Raw genomic sequence first — 14,539 nt, forward strand, 5'->3', positions numbered from 1 at the left:
GATATTTTTCCAGTGAAATAAGAGTCAGAGTTACCCTCCAGATGTTCTTACATGACGGTCTCTAGTACCCTTCAAGCTGGAAGGACCCTCAGGTTCTCTCATGTGTCCACTCTTGTTCTACCATCCTCCTGACCCCAGGAGTTCAATGCTCTGCACCATACATAGAATTCCATGATTCAGGGCCAGGAAGCGGTGGAGCTGACAGGGTAAGAACTGCCTCTCCCTCCCTGTGCATCTGTCCCCTCTCCACACAACCTCTTCGAAGACCACATCTTCCCCATTCATGGCAAACACAACAGTTTAAGGCTTGGTTTCCCAGCCTTCAGGTGGACGGAGGTGGGGGGGGCTGGGAATAGCTGGCCACCATTCTGTTAATAACGCAGCTTCAAGCCCTGAAGACTGTTATTAAAGCTCCCCCCCCCCCGCCCGCCGCCCTCCTTTTCCAGGCGAGGGAGTTGGCAAAGTGCTCTGAGCTCTTTGAAAAAATAAGGTTCTCCACAAATATAAAGCACTTATTACTTTCAGTTCCCCTCAGATCAAATTAGGTGTCAAGTTTTAATCTATCACCTGACACCTCTGATTGCCGGTTGCCAAGGCAGAATGACTTAGCTTTTCAAGAATGGGGGAATAATTACATCCATGATGCTTCTTTTCCGCACCTTCAACACGCAGTCAACCATTTGACACAGCCTCCTCCTCTCACTTCTGAACCCTGAGCCCTGGAACTGGGGGGGGGGGTTCCCTGGTCCAGCCTCTCAGGTTTAGCGAGTGCTGGGCACATGGCCCGTGTTTAGAAAAGTCCTGGTGAGGGGTGGAGGTGCTTCAAAAAGACTCAGAGCCTTGCTATTCTGAGAGAGGGAAAGCAGCATTGGCCTTCCTGTGAAGCTGTTAGAGGTTTGAAATGTCATATGCCTGCACCTATGAGTGGCTGGCTCTGCCTTTTAACAAGACCCTCGGGAGACTCCCAGACATGGAGGAGTTTGGGAAGCACTTATTCGTGGTAGGAACTATGGAGGCTGAAAAACAAAACCACCGGGACGGCTGGTTTTTATTTGGTTATTTGTTTTGGTTTTTGCTTGTTTCTGTTTTTTTTTTTTTTTATTTTCCAGGCCCGGGGCTGGTTCATCTCTAGGGAGGGCCTGGCCTTCAGTGTTGAGCCCAATGCTCAGGTGCTGCCTCTTCAGAGTTCCTTCAGAGTTCATCAGCACCTTCTGTCAAACTTGTTTTAAAAGACAAGATTTAAACTACAAATTACTCACACTTAGAAGATCCCAAGTTAGTAATGTACAATTTACCACCTCAGCCTGGTGTCTAAGCCCATGAGTGACTCAAGGCTCCTGTGAGGAAAGTACCTGCCTAAGCACCTGATCACGGTGTTGAAGACCCCATTCCACCAAGGAGAGGCACATGGCGCTCGCTCAGCACACGACTGTGTGAAGGACCAAGCTCATATCTCCCAAAATTTCCTCCTGTTCACCAGATTCAGCCTGATCTCTTCCTCTCTAGTGAGATCCCAGAATCTCTGGGAGCCCTGGAGACTAGTGACACCCTGTGACAGCAGAGAACACAGTTCTGTGTTTGCCTCCATCACTGCCATCAGTGCCAGACATTAGGACTGCCCAGCTCAGATCCATACTTGTGTGTGTGTGTGTGTGTGTGTGTGTGTGTGTGTGTGTGTGTGTGTGTCTGAGGCTAGGGGAAGAATGTCTAGTGATCTGTAGAAGTTACAGGCTCAGTTTCTTCACTTTGAGATGCGATGCATTATACTAAATTGTACTAGACTGACTATTTTCAAATGAAAACCCTGTTGTCTAACAGCATTTTATGTAGACCTCCAATGTGCAAAACTGGAAAAAAGTTGAGCAGATATTACAGAGAAAGGAGACTGTATGTAGCCAGAGACCGCTCTTACGTTTCCCAGCCGCCCAGACCCAAATCATCGCACAGAAACTATATTAATTACAACACTGTTTGGACTATTATCTCAGGCTTCTTGTTAACTAACTACATTTTAAATTAACCCATTTCTATTCATCTGTGTATCACCACGAGGCTGTGGCTACCGGGTAAGATTCTATTCTGGCCTCTTTCTTTTTCAGCAGCTACATGGCATCTCTTTGATTCCACCTACTCTCCATATTTATCTCTTCCAGCCTGGCTATATTCTTCCCTGCTATAGGCTGAAGCAGCTTCTTTATTAACCAATGGTAATAAAGCACATTCATAGCATATAGAGGGGAATCCCACAGTCACTAAACATTTCCCTGCCCTGCCCCATCTTCCAAGAAATGTAAGCCTGATTCCAGGACTTTAAGGACAAAAAGTGTAAAACAAACAAACAAACAAAAAAACACCCCAAATCATCAGTATTGTTTCTCCTGGTACTGCCAGCAACAACAACAAAAAAATAGATCAGGAAGAAGGCGAGGGGAAGGGAGGACAGGAGAAAGAAAAAAAAGAAGAATGATGAGGATAAGAGGAGGGAGGAAGAGAATGATGCTGAAGAGGATAATAGGATGGGAAGGATTTTGTCATAGTTTAAAGTTCAAATAGAATCTACCCATACCATTGCCACTTTCATTAATTAAGTGAAAAGACAACCCATGGCATTTCAAATTTAATTCTTCACACCCGTAAGTGTTTTAGGTACAGGAATTTTGAGAAATGATTTGTATTAGCTATTCTCTCAGAAACTTTTAAATCTGCTTATATTTTGTCCCCTAATGTTCTTGGTAATGGGACACATGCAGATCGGCAGCTGAGAAAGGGCATGGTTCAGCTGAGATGCTGAAAAGGGGGCAGATGAGGGTGGGAGAAGTCAGACGTCAGAGCCAAATGGGAAGAAGAGTCCAGGATGGGCAGGCGGGGCTGGGATAAAGTTGTGAGTAGGCTGAGGGCCACAAGGGAGAGTCGGGGAGCAGCGAGAAGTCTGGAAAGCCCAAGACCTCCCAGGAAGGGGACTGCTCACCTCCACGCTGCTCAGCCACTGCCGGATTGACAGGAAGGATTGCTTGGCTGTGAGGTCGTACATAACAACCACGCCGTCGGCCTTTCTGAAGAACTGCTGTGTGACACAGCGATACCTACCACAGGAGAGCCAGTGTCAGGTACACACACCTTCCTTGGGAGCCCTGGCCTGGGACCCGGGTGTGCAGGACCTCACCTCTCCTGCCCAGCAGTGTCCCACAGCTGCAGAGCCACCTGTGCGTTGTCCACAGTGACCGTCTTCACTCGGTAGTCGATGCCTGCAAGGTGAACCAGCCCATGAGAGCTGCCTTGGTCATGGGAATCCTAGGTTCCAAGTTCAGAGACAATGCCTCTCTGTCTGGAACCAGGGCAGCCCACCTTCCCTGATTAGTGGCTACTGAGCAGTGTGGGAAGATCCACTGAGCACTGCACAGGGAGCCATGAGACTTGATTTCCGGTCCTGTGTCAGACTGAAAAACTTGACGGCATCAATGAAACCATCTCAGTTGTGGGCTTCTTACTATACCACCATGCACCTACTCTAGGATGCTTGGTGTGGGAGGTCCTTCTGTGTTTGTGTTGTTTTTATTGGTTAATGAGTAAAGAATATGTCTTGAGCCTGGCAGGGCAGAATAGAGGTAGGTGGGGAAAACTAAACTGAATTCTGGGAGAAAGACAGCAGGAGACACCAAGTAGCCTCCGCCAGGAACAGATGATCCAGAATCTTGCTGGTAAGCCACAGCCACGTGGTGATACACAGACGAATAGAAATGGGTTAAATTAAGTTGTAAGAGCTGGCCACTAAGAAGCTAGAGCTAATAGGCCAAGCAGTGATTTAATTAATATAGTTTCTGTGTGGTTATTTCGGAGCTGAACAGCTGGGAACAAACAAGCAGCCTCCAACTACAGATACTGGCTAAAGTCATGTCAGGGCCTATGTACAAAAGCAACATGCAATGAGATTTGCTGACTGAGATAATGACCATCACCACATTTATTCCTTACTCCACTTTCAAAATGTTCCTAGTAAATTCAAAACATCCTGAGGGGATGAAGCATACTTTAATATTCCTATCAGATAACCCAAAGGTGTATAAAGGGGGAGTTTGGAGAGGAGGAAGATGAGTGGAGGAAGAGCAGGAGGAGGAGGGGAGGGGTCAGCAGGGAGCAGAAGAACAAAGAGGAGGTAGGAGAAAGGGAAAAAGGCAGCATTCACTCCTGAGAAGGGTCTAGGACTCTCAGTTATCATGAGACTATTGATGATCGTCTCTTCAGTTGTGTGGCCCTTGACCCTCCCCGGGATGGACTACCCAGAGGGTCAGGGGCAGGTCAGTGACAGGTAGTCTGTGCAGTTCTCAGAACTGAAAATCTCAACACAAGGTCTTCTAGGATTCTCCAACCTTCTGGATTCTCTGAGCTACATTGAAAGATGAATAATTGACTTAGGCCACAAATTAAACTCAATGGGGTATGACTATGGTTTGTGTGGCATAGCTTACTCTATGTATGTATGTGTGTATGTATGTATGCATGTATGTATGTATATTGTGTGAGGACTACACAATCGAGTCACACACAGAGAGAAAAATCAGGTAATGTTTCAGGTAAGTTTACACTTTGGTGTTAGGCCACATTCACAACTAGCATAAGACACATATGGCCCTCTGCTCACAGGGTGAATACCCCTTTCATAGGCCTTTTTCTCTCCTGGGAGCCTAAGAATGTTCAAACATGCATAAAGATGTTTTTTAAGCCTTATTATTTATGACTCCTGGTTGCAGAACTCGAAGGCATCCCTTTCCACTTTCCCAGAGGCCCAAGAGTCCTTACCCTGCAGGGAGAGAGAGCAGAACAAGGAACAAGCCTTCACAGAGAGTAGCAGGAGAAACTCAGCAGTTACGGAAGAAGCAGGAAGTGGTAAATGTCACCCCAGGCCCTTTGCTTCATAGACAGGGTCAGAGACAGGAATGGATTCATCTGGGTAAGAAAAAGAGTAGAATGTTTTTCACTGTATTTCCACTGTTTTCATGTAGGCCTCCAGCCTTCAGTGTCCTCAAGACACCCATGAGGGTATGCAGACACACACACACACACACACACACACACACACACACACACACACACACACACACGGAGAGATGAGAAACTGCGGTCAAGGCTCCACACCCCATTCCAGCATCTTTACCTGGAGCACAGGCTACCTGAATCTTCCTCTCCTCAGGCAGCCCATGGTCATGTTGACACCTGCTAGCTTCTGAACTGGGGGTAAATTTTCCTCTTGGTTAAAAGCATGAGAGGGGGGGTACCCCAACTCTTTATGCTTTGGAGAAGTACGCTCTTCCCTTCTTTCTCACTACTTCTGAGTGAGCAACCACCGGCAGGGTCAGATCTGAAACCCCTCATAGGGCCTGAAGCCCCATGAATGAGCTTTCTGTTCTTGGCATGGGAAACTGGGAAAGGACGAGTGGGTATTGCTGGAGGCAGCTGGTGTTGGCTGCCTCCAGAAAGCCACCTCTACCTTTTCGATTGGTTGCTAGAGGATGGATGGTGTCTTTATTTTGCAGGGAGTGAAGTAGACGGAGGGCTGGACAAATGTGTTCTGTGCAGTGGTGAGCTTGATGTGAGTCCCCGCTGGATGTGAAAGGCATTTCCTTGTCCAGCATCAGACAGGCAGCCAGAGAAGCATGTAAGCAAGTCCACAGAGGCTGGGTGTGCAGCTAGAGCACACGGACAACATAAGGTGAGCAGGGAATGACAACGAGCACACCCAGACACCATGGCAGGAGAACAAGAGCTCAACAGAAGAGGCAGTAGAGTACTGTGGGGCCAAAGGGCCCGGACCAGATGAGTTTTAAGACCATCTGTCACTCTAAAGGTCCAAGCACCAGAAGACCTGGGCCCCGCCAATGACAGGCAGTATGACCTTGATGATGTCATCCCACCTCAGTTTTAGAGATTCTGTTCTTTGTATAATAAGGAGGGATGGAGGTTTGTAGGAACACTACATTGGTGTTTCATAATCTCTAAATTCTGCCTGAACATTCCATGATGACATCGAGATGTCCTTCAACTTGCCACCTGATTAGATTGACAGCTACAGCAAAGAAATCACCAGTCACTAGAAGCGAGCTGCAGAGTGGTGTGGGCTAGGGTTGAGCTGAAGGGTCCCCAGAAGGTGACACCAGCCTTTCTGGTGAAGGCAGTCCAGGCTGTCACCATGCAAGGAGGGGAGGGGATATGTCCACAAGTTGCCTTACAGGAGGGCCCAAGGGTGCTTCAGGAATTCCCTACAGGACATGGGGATGAGGACCTCACTGGCTGTCAAGAGATAACAGAGCGCATTCTAACAGGACATGATCAAAAGGGAGGGTAAGAAACCATGTGGAGTAGTGCACCTGAGCCCTGGGGACCAGCCAGCGAGATTTGTTCTCTCATGGTCACTCTCACTGAGGGCCTCTCTCCCCTCACAATCTGACTGGATGTGAATAGACCATTCCCAAGGGTCTTTCCAGCTCCAGGGCGCCACAAAAACCATCCGTTGATGTCTACAGATTCAAACAGCTGTTCATGAAGGAGCAGGCAGGGTCCTGAGGTGGAGTAGGCAGGACCCCACAAGGTTTACCTTATTGTACAGAAAGGCAAAGGTTCTACACACCATTTTTCTCATGGAGTGTAGGAGACCAGGAAGTCAGCTCAAGTGACAGAGGTGAGTCTGAAGAAAGGCCCAGTGTGTGCTGCTGAGTGGTGTTGTGGGATATTAGTTGAAGATGTGTTACATTCATTTATGCTGTGAGACATTTGTTTAATGATGCAAAGACGTGTTGCACTCTTTTATGCTGCATTTGTTTCACTCTGTGAAGATGTGTTACTTTGCCTGTTAAACACCTGATTGGTCTAATAAGCTGAACGGCCAATAGCAAGGCAGGAGAAAGGATAGATGGGGCTGCCAGGCAGACAGAATAAATACAAGGAGATAAAGAGAAGACCGAAGAGTAAGAAATGGGAGGAGAGGAGGACACCAGGGACCACCCACCCAGCTACATAGCAAGACACATAATGTGGGATTCCCCTCTGTATACTATGAATATGTTTTATTACCATTGGTTAATAAAGAAGCTGCTTTGACCTATAACAAGGCAGAATATAGCCAGGCTGGAAGAGATATAGAGAGAGAGTAGGAGGAGTCGAGGAGACATCATGTGGCTGCTGAAGGAGAAAGATGCCAGAACAGAACCTTACCTGGTAAGCCCCAGCCTCATGGTGATACACAGATTAATAGAAATGGGTTCGTTCAAGATGTAAGCGCTAGCTAGAAATATGCCTAAGCTATTGGCCAAATGGTGTTGTATTAATAAAGTTTCTGTGTGATTATTCAGGCCTGAGCACCTGGGAAATGAACGAGTAGTCTACCACAGTGACAGAGTAAGAAGTACAGAAATGTATATAGAATAGAAAAAGATAAAAGCCCAGGGCCAAAAGGTAGTTGGGATAATTTAAGAAAAGCTAGCTAGAAACAAGTCAAGCTAAGGCTGGGCAATCATAAGACAGAATAAGTCTCCATGTATTTTTTTGGGAGCTGGGTGATGGGTTTCCCAAAGAGCAAAGAGTAAAACGTTACCAACTACATAGTGGAATCCTATCTGCTGCTCTGGACAAGGGGTTGGCCAGAGTTCTGGGTGGGGGTTGGGTTGCTGTGGTCTTGGGAAACTGACTCTGATGTGATGCATCATCCTTAAAGTAGCGTATTCTGGTGGCTGATGTGGCGGTTGCTAATCAGTTCACACACAAAGGACACCCTGGGCTAGACAACTTGCCCTAGAGAACCTGCTAGTACTCTGGTGTGTTTGTGTCCTGTGATAAAGGACCTGTAGTTTGTCCTTTTCCTAAATTGTGGAAGTTTCCCGAAATGTGTGGTGGGCTCTAGGGAAGTACAAATGGGTCGGTTTTCTTCATCAGAGCCTTCTATCTCAGGCCTGAGGTGGGAACTACAAGCGGGCTTGACTCCACTGTCAGGAGAGATGAGCCTCTCATCTCTCACAACACATCTCGGTCACCATGAGCCCATCGTAGACCCCTGACTTATCGGTCCCACACTGGAGCACCTCCAAAAAAGCCAGCCAGCCCTTCTGCCTCCAGCCACTGCGGCACTGATAGCAGACGATTTTCCCTCCTAGAAAAGCTAGGTCAGACTGTCCTGGGTTTTCATCCAGTGCTTGTCCCGCTGTTTCCTTTCATGTCTGATGCTTCATATTGGGATGTCCTTCATTTTATGTAGAGTAACGCAGGAGGGAGGCACAAGATACAACTGCATAAGAAAAGGTCACCAGAAAGCAGAGGGCAAGGAAGCATGTGGGAAGACACAGGAAGGGTCCTGGAAAGCTTGGCCTGTAGAGCTAGTTTGTCAGAAGCCAGTGGAAAGGGTAGTATGGCTAGAGACCTGGGCTTGAAAGCAGGCAGGGTACCCACATCCAATCCTTTCTTTTTCATATAAGAAAAATCAAGCCCAAAGGGGGACTGTGTCACAGAGCCAGACAAGTTAGTAGCAGAGTTAGGATGAGGACCTAGGATTTTCAATGGTCCACTGAAACTCCCAGCCTTTCCTGCTTCCAACTTCTGCCCACCTATAAAGGCAGAAAAGGGACCCTCCCACTCACAGGGTGCTCTGGGCATACGATGCAACATTGTTAGGGTACTATGGAAAGGGCTAGATGATGTCCTGTGTGTGTGGAGGGGGAGGGTCAGTCCTAATTGTGGGAATGTGGATAGGGCTCCTAATCTCTCTGGACCTGTTTCTTAATCCATCAGGCTGATCACAATGATCACAGGTTGAAATGTCATGGCCATTGTTCAGATACTAAGACTGCACTGACTACATTGCCAAGTACAGCTGGCTCATCAGTTCACTTAAAGAGGCACAGCAAGCTCTCAGACTCTCACGCTCTCTTCTTTGGTCGAGTGACTCAACATGGTGGAAGCTAAAAGGTGAACCTGCCCTTGATCCCGCCACACACTCCAACGCCATGTGCAGCTTTGGGTGAAACAAAAGCCTCTCTTTGAATAAAGGATTATCCATCAGTGGGAACACATTCAGCCATGATTATCTAACGGTGACTGAGCCTAATACACTCCTACAGTTAATTTCCCGTGACTCCCAGCAAATCCGGGATATGGGACAAGTCAAGTCAGCGTATAAAAGAAGCCTTGCAGGGTGCTGGGTGTACATGTATCCACAGGCCTAAGGGTGAGGCAGGCAGGGGTAGGCCCATAGGAAAGGTTGGGGGTAGCAGGGCTTGTCTCTGTGGGAGTTCCCATCAGAGCTGGGGAAGTATGAAGGTTTGGGGCCCCATTGATTGAAACGGGGACAGAGAGCTAGTGAGATGGCTCAGTGGGTAAAGGTACTTGTCAAACCTGATGACCTGAGTTTGATCCCTGGAACCCACACAGTGAAAGGAGAGAACCAACTCCCATAGACTGTCTTTTGACCTTCATACTTGTATTCTCTTTCTCTCTCTCTCTCTCTCTCTCTCTCTCTCTCTCTCTCTCTCTCTCTCTCACACACACACACACACACACACACACACACACACATACATACATACATAAGATTATTTTCTTAAAGTGGGGCAGAAGAAGCAAAGGTAGGTGGGGGCTCACAGAGGGGAACAAAGACCTCACACCCACCGCTGTCAATCACAACTCCCTAAACACAAGGTTGGGACTATGAAGCACTCACCCCCCTCCCCACTGCATCCAGCAGCCCAGCAGGTTAAGATGGGCTTCTCCTTGCTCCTCCTAGCCCACTACTGAACAGCCAGTGCCACCATTCCTCCCATTACCCTTTATCCCCTCCTTGAGGAGAGAACTCACCCACAGTGGCCGCCATGCCTGGGGAGAAGCGGGCCTCACAGATCCTCCTCAGGAAGGATGTCTTCCCCACTGCAGAGTCTCCCACAAACACGATCTTGAAGAGCCGGTCTGGGGTAGAGGGAGTGTTTTCCTCCTGTGGACAGAAGACACTCTGTTGAGCACTGCCACTAGCCCCTGCTGCTGTTAGGCTGCCTTTTATTGTCACTGCGGTGGTCCACTGAGACCCCAGCACAGGGAGGCCACTTCTGCCCCAGAATGCAGCCAGCACTGGTCTTAGAGTGTGGGGCTCCTTCCAGGAAGAACAAGAGATTGTTAGAAAAAATAACAGCCTTTCCCAAGTGTTCATGCCAATGGGACTCTAAGACAAGCAGGCAGGGCCTGGCTGATGGAGTGGATACTGACAGTAGTGTGCCCAGAGCTCTGGGGTGTGAATTACAAGGGGTCAAAGGGCCAGATGGCAGGGGTTTAGGGAGAAGGCAGAATTCTCTACTGGGGTGGGGGAAGGCAAGTGTGCTGGGGTTGTTTGTTTATTTTCATCTACTTGATATAAGATACGGTCATCTGGGAAGAGGGGACTTCAACTGAGAAAATGCCTCCATCAGAATGGCCAGTGGGGAAGTCTGTAGGGCATTTTTTTTAATATTTTGTTGTTTTTATTTTTCTTCCTTCCTCTCCTTCCTCTTCCCTTCCCTTCTACCCTCTCCCATGAACCCCATGCTTCCAATTTACTCAGGAGATCTTGTCTTTTTCTACTTCCCGTGTAGATTAGATCCATATATGTTTTTCTCTTAGGGTCCTCTTTGTTGTCTAGGTTCTCTGGGATTGTGAGTTTTTCTCTGCTTTATGTCTAGTGAGTACATGTAATATTTGTCTTTCTGGGTCTGGGTTACTTCGCTCAATATGATGTTTTCTAGATCCATCCATTTGCTCCCAAATTTCAAGATGTCGTTATTTTTTTCTGTTGTGTAGTTCTCCACTGTGTAAATGTACCACATTTTCCTCATCCATTCTTTGGCATTTAGGTTGTTTCCAGGTTCTGGCTATGACAAATAATGCTGCTATAAACATAGCTGAGCACATGTCCTTGTGGTACAATTGAGCATCCTTTGGGTATAAACCCAAAAGTGGTATTTTTGGGTCTTGAGGTAGGTTATTTCCTAATTTGAGTATTTACTGATACCAAAGCACCTGTACCAGTTTGCACTCCTACCAACAACAGAGGAGTGTTCCCTTTACCCCACAACCTCTCTAACATAAGTTGTCATCAGTGTTTTTGATCTTGTCCATTCTTACAGGTGTAAGATAGAATTTCAGAGTTGTTGTTTTGATTTGCATTTCTCTGATGACTAAGGATGTTGAGCATTTCCTTAAGTGTCTTTCAGCCATTTTAGATTCCTCTGTTGAGAGTTCTATGTTTAGGTCTGTACCCCAATTTTTATTGGATTATTTGGTTTTTTTGATGACCAATTTCTTGAGTTCTTTGTATATTTTGGAGATCAGACCTCTGTCTGACGTGGGGTTGGTGAAGATCTTTTCCTATTCTGTAGGCTGCTGGGTTTGTGTGTGTGTGTGTGTGTTCTTTACTTTCCAGAAGCTTCTCAGTTTCAGGAGGTCCCATTTATTAATTGTTTCTCTCAGTGTCTGTGTTACTGGGGTTATATTTAGGAAGTGGTCTCCTGTGCCAATGCATTTAAATGTTCTTCCTACTTTCTCTTCCATGAGGTTCAGTGTGGTTGGTTTTATGTTGAGGTCTTTGATCCATTTGGGCTTGAGTTTTGTGCCTGGAGTTTCATTCTTCTACATGTTAATATCAAGTTATGCCAGAACCATTTGTTGAATATGCTTTCTTTTTTCCATTTTATATTTTTTGCTTCTTTGTCAAAAATCAGGTGTTTGAAGTAGTGTGGATTGATATCTGGGTCTTCAATTTGGTTCCATTGGTCCTCCTGTATGTTTTTATGCCAATACCAGGCTGTTTCCAGTACTGTAGCTCTGAAGTCAGGGATTGTAATGCCTCCAGAAGTTCATTTATTGTACAGAATTGTTTTGGCTATTCTGAGTTTTTTGCTTTTCCATATGAAGTTGAGTATTGTTATTTCGAGGTCTGTGAAGAATTTTGCTGGGCATTGCATTGAATCTGTAGATTGCTTTTATTAATATTGCCATTTTACTATGTTAATTCTACCTACCCAGTCTGTGAAGACTTTTGCTGGGATTTTAATGGGCATTGCATTGAATCTGTAGATTGCTTCTGTAAGATTGCCATTTTACTATGTTAATTCTACCCACCCAAGAGTATGGGAGATATTTCCATTTTCTGGTGTCTTTCTTCAGAGATTTAAAGTTCTTGTCATACAGGTCTTCCATTTATTTGGTTAGAGTTACTCTAAGATATTTTATGCTTTTTGTGGTTATTGTGAAGGGTAATGTTTCTCTGATTTCTTTCTCAGCCCATTTATCATCTGTGTACAGGAGGGCTACTGATTTTTCCGAGTTAATCTTGTATTCTACTACATTACAGAAGGTATTTATGAGTTATAGAAGTTTCTTAGTAGAATTTTTGGAATCGCTTATATAAACTATCATATCATCAGCAAATACTGAGAGTTTGACTTCTTTTCTGATTTGTATCCCCTTGACCTTTTGCGCTAGCTCTAGCTAGGACCTCAAGAACTATATTGAATAGATATGGAGTGAGTGGACAGCCTTGACTTGTTCCTGGCTTCAGTTGGATCATGTTGAGTTTCTCACCATTTAGTTTTGATGTTGGCTGATGGCTGGCTGTATATTGCCTTTATTCTGTGTAGGTATGTTTCTTGTACCTCTGTTCTCTCCAAGACCTTTATCATGAAGAGATATTGTATTTTGCTGAAGGCTTTTTCAGCATCTAGTGGGAGGGCTCAGTTCATTGTGAATGGTGCCCCCTCCCTGAACAGGTGGTCTTGGGTGCTACAAGAGAGTAGGCTGAGCAAGTGATGGGAAGCAAGGCAGTAAGCAGCATTCTTCAATGGCCTCTGCTTCAGTTCCTGCTTCCTGGTTCCGGTCCCGACTCCTCTTCAAGACTACGAGCTGTAATTTGAAATAAACCCTTTCCTCCCCAAGTTACTTTTGGTCGCGGTGTGTATCACAGCAGCAGAGAAGCACAAGATAGTCTTTAGAAGGTAGAGGAGAGTGAGAAAAAAAACCTCCACAGGACTGGGTACCATTGCTTAGCTTTTTCCTTTAACTTGAAGCATCCCTCCAAGAGGGAGGAGGGAGCTTCCTAAGACTCAAGAAAGTTAGGAGACTTCAAAAGCTCTGAAAGCTCCAAGACTCATAGACTCCTTAAGGTTACACAAACAGAGATAATTAGTCTTGGGGAGGGGACTCTCTGGAGTTCTCTCTGGAGGAATTGCCTGTAAGGTGCAAGCCTGCAGCTTTCTGGAGTCGCCACCCTTGTTGGGGTAGGCTAGTTGGTGGTAACGCTGCTTTTGAGTTTTTCACCCATGCTCTGGTAAGTAACCCCAACTAGCCCACAAGTTCTCTCACTGACTGGAATCCTTTATTTACTCTGCCATAGGTACCCTGTCTAAGTTGTTAATGTTCATGTGTCCCCAAGAGAAGTCACCGCATAGTCTCTGGGTGGAATGGAGACCCCTTGAGTCTCTGCACATGGCCCTTGCACCATCTCTTCAACTTCAATTATCACGTGATCATCGGCCACGGATAGCCAGGTGGTGATTTTCCACCCTTGAGCTTGCTAGTTCTTGTCTAGAACCATCTGAGAAAGGAACCATTGAAGAACTGCCTCCATCAGACTGGTGTGTAAGCAAGGCTGAGGGGCATGTTCTTGATTGATGACTGATATGGGAGGGCCCAGTCCACTGTGGATAGGACCACCCCTGAACAGGTGGTCCTAGGTCATATACAAAAACAAACTAAGTAAGCCCTGGAGAGAAAGCCAGAAAGCGGCAATTCCTTCATAGTATTTGCTTTAGTTCCTGCCTTGAGTTCCTGTCCTGACTTTCTTCAACAACCTACTGTGACCTGGAAGTGATAAGATAAAATAAGCCCTTTCTTCCCTTTTAGTTGGTTTTGGTCAGTGTTTTGGTCATGGCAACAGAAGCCAGGCTAGAATACCATCCCACTCAGGAAGTGGGGAGTCTCCACAGGCAACCACACATTGCTCTGTCATCGATCCCCAGAGAACAAAGCAAGAATGAACTACCACCAGCCTTGGACTGTGACCCAGGATGGCTGAACTTTCTCTGGGATGGACAGTGAGCAGGAGGTGGTTAGGGACACCCTCCACAGGCAGCCATTCCTTCCAGAATACTATCTCACCATGTGCCTCACCTTCAAGCTTGGCTCAGCACTGCTGGTCAGAGGGGGAGGCTCTTTTGGGTGGATTTAAAAGTGGATTTGAGGGAATTAGCTTATCTGGTGAGCAAACACTACAACAAAGCACAGCTGATGTGAGCAGCACTTGAATTTCGGAACAAAACCACAGTAGACTTCGGGGAGAATTTAAAGTCAACTACAAGAATGTAAGATAAAATTAAAACAATGCCCTGCACCCCATTTTCTTTATCCATTGAAGACACAGGGCACGAGCTTCTGTCTGTCTTTTGTCCTGGTGTCTCCCAACTGTCATCTGTTCACACAAAATATGGAAGAGCAGAAACAGGTAAGGGGTGGGAAGGTGGCATCCAAGGAGGGGGTGGTA

General features: G+C 46.4%; 1 protein-coding gene across 2 annotated transcripts in view; it reads right to left on the reverse strand.

Moving 5' to 3' along the window:
- Window positions 1-14,539, reverse strand: part of Cracr2a (calcium release activated channel regulator 2A) — a 109,783-nt gene that overhangs the window by 13,394 nt on the left and 81,850 nt on the right. For both annotated transcript variants that reach the window (XM_075982682.1, XM_075982681.1), the window contains 3 exons: window positions 9,835-9,967; window positions 3,164-3,245; window positions 2,969-3,083 (listed from right to left, as the gene is read on the reverse strand). In XM_075982682.1, the coding sequence (XP_075838797.1) occupies window positions 2,969-3,083; window positions 3,164-3,245; window positions 9,835-9,967 (330 nt within the window). The remainder of the gene's footprint in view (window positions 1-2,968; window positions 3,084-3,163; window positions 3,246-9,834; window positions 9,968-14,539) is intronic.

Source organism: Microtus pennsylvanicus, chromosome 8, assembly GCF_037038515.1.
Source record: "Microtus pennsylvanicus isolate mMicPen1 chromosome 8, mMicPen1.hap1, whole genome shotgun sequence".
Classification (NCBI taxonomy): Eukaryota; Metazoa; Chordata; class Mammalia; order Rodentia; family Cricetidae; genus Microtus; species Microtus pennsylvanicus.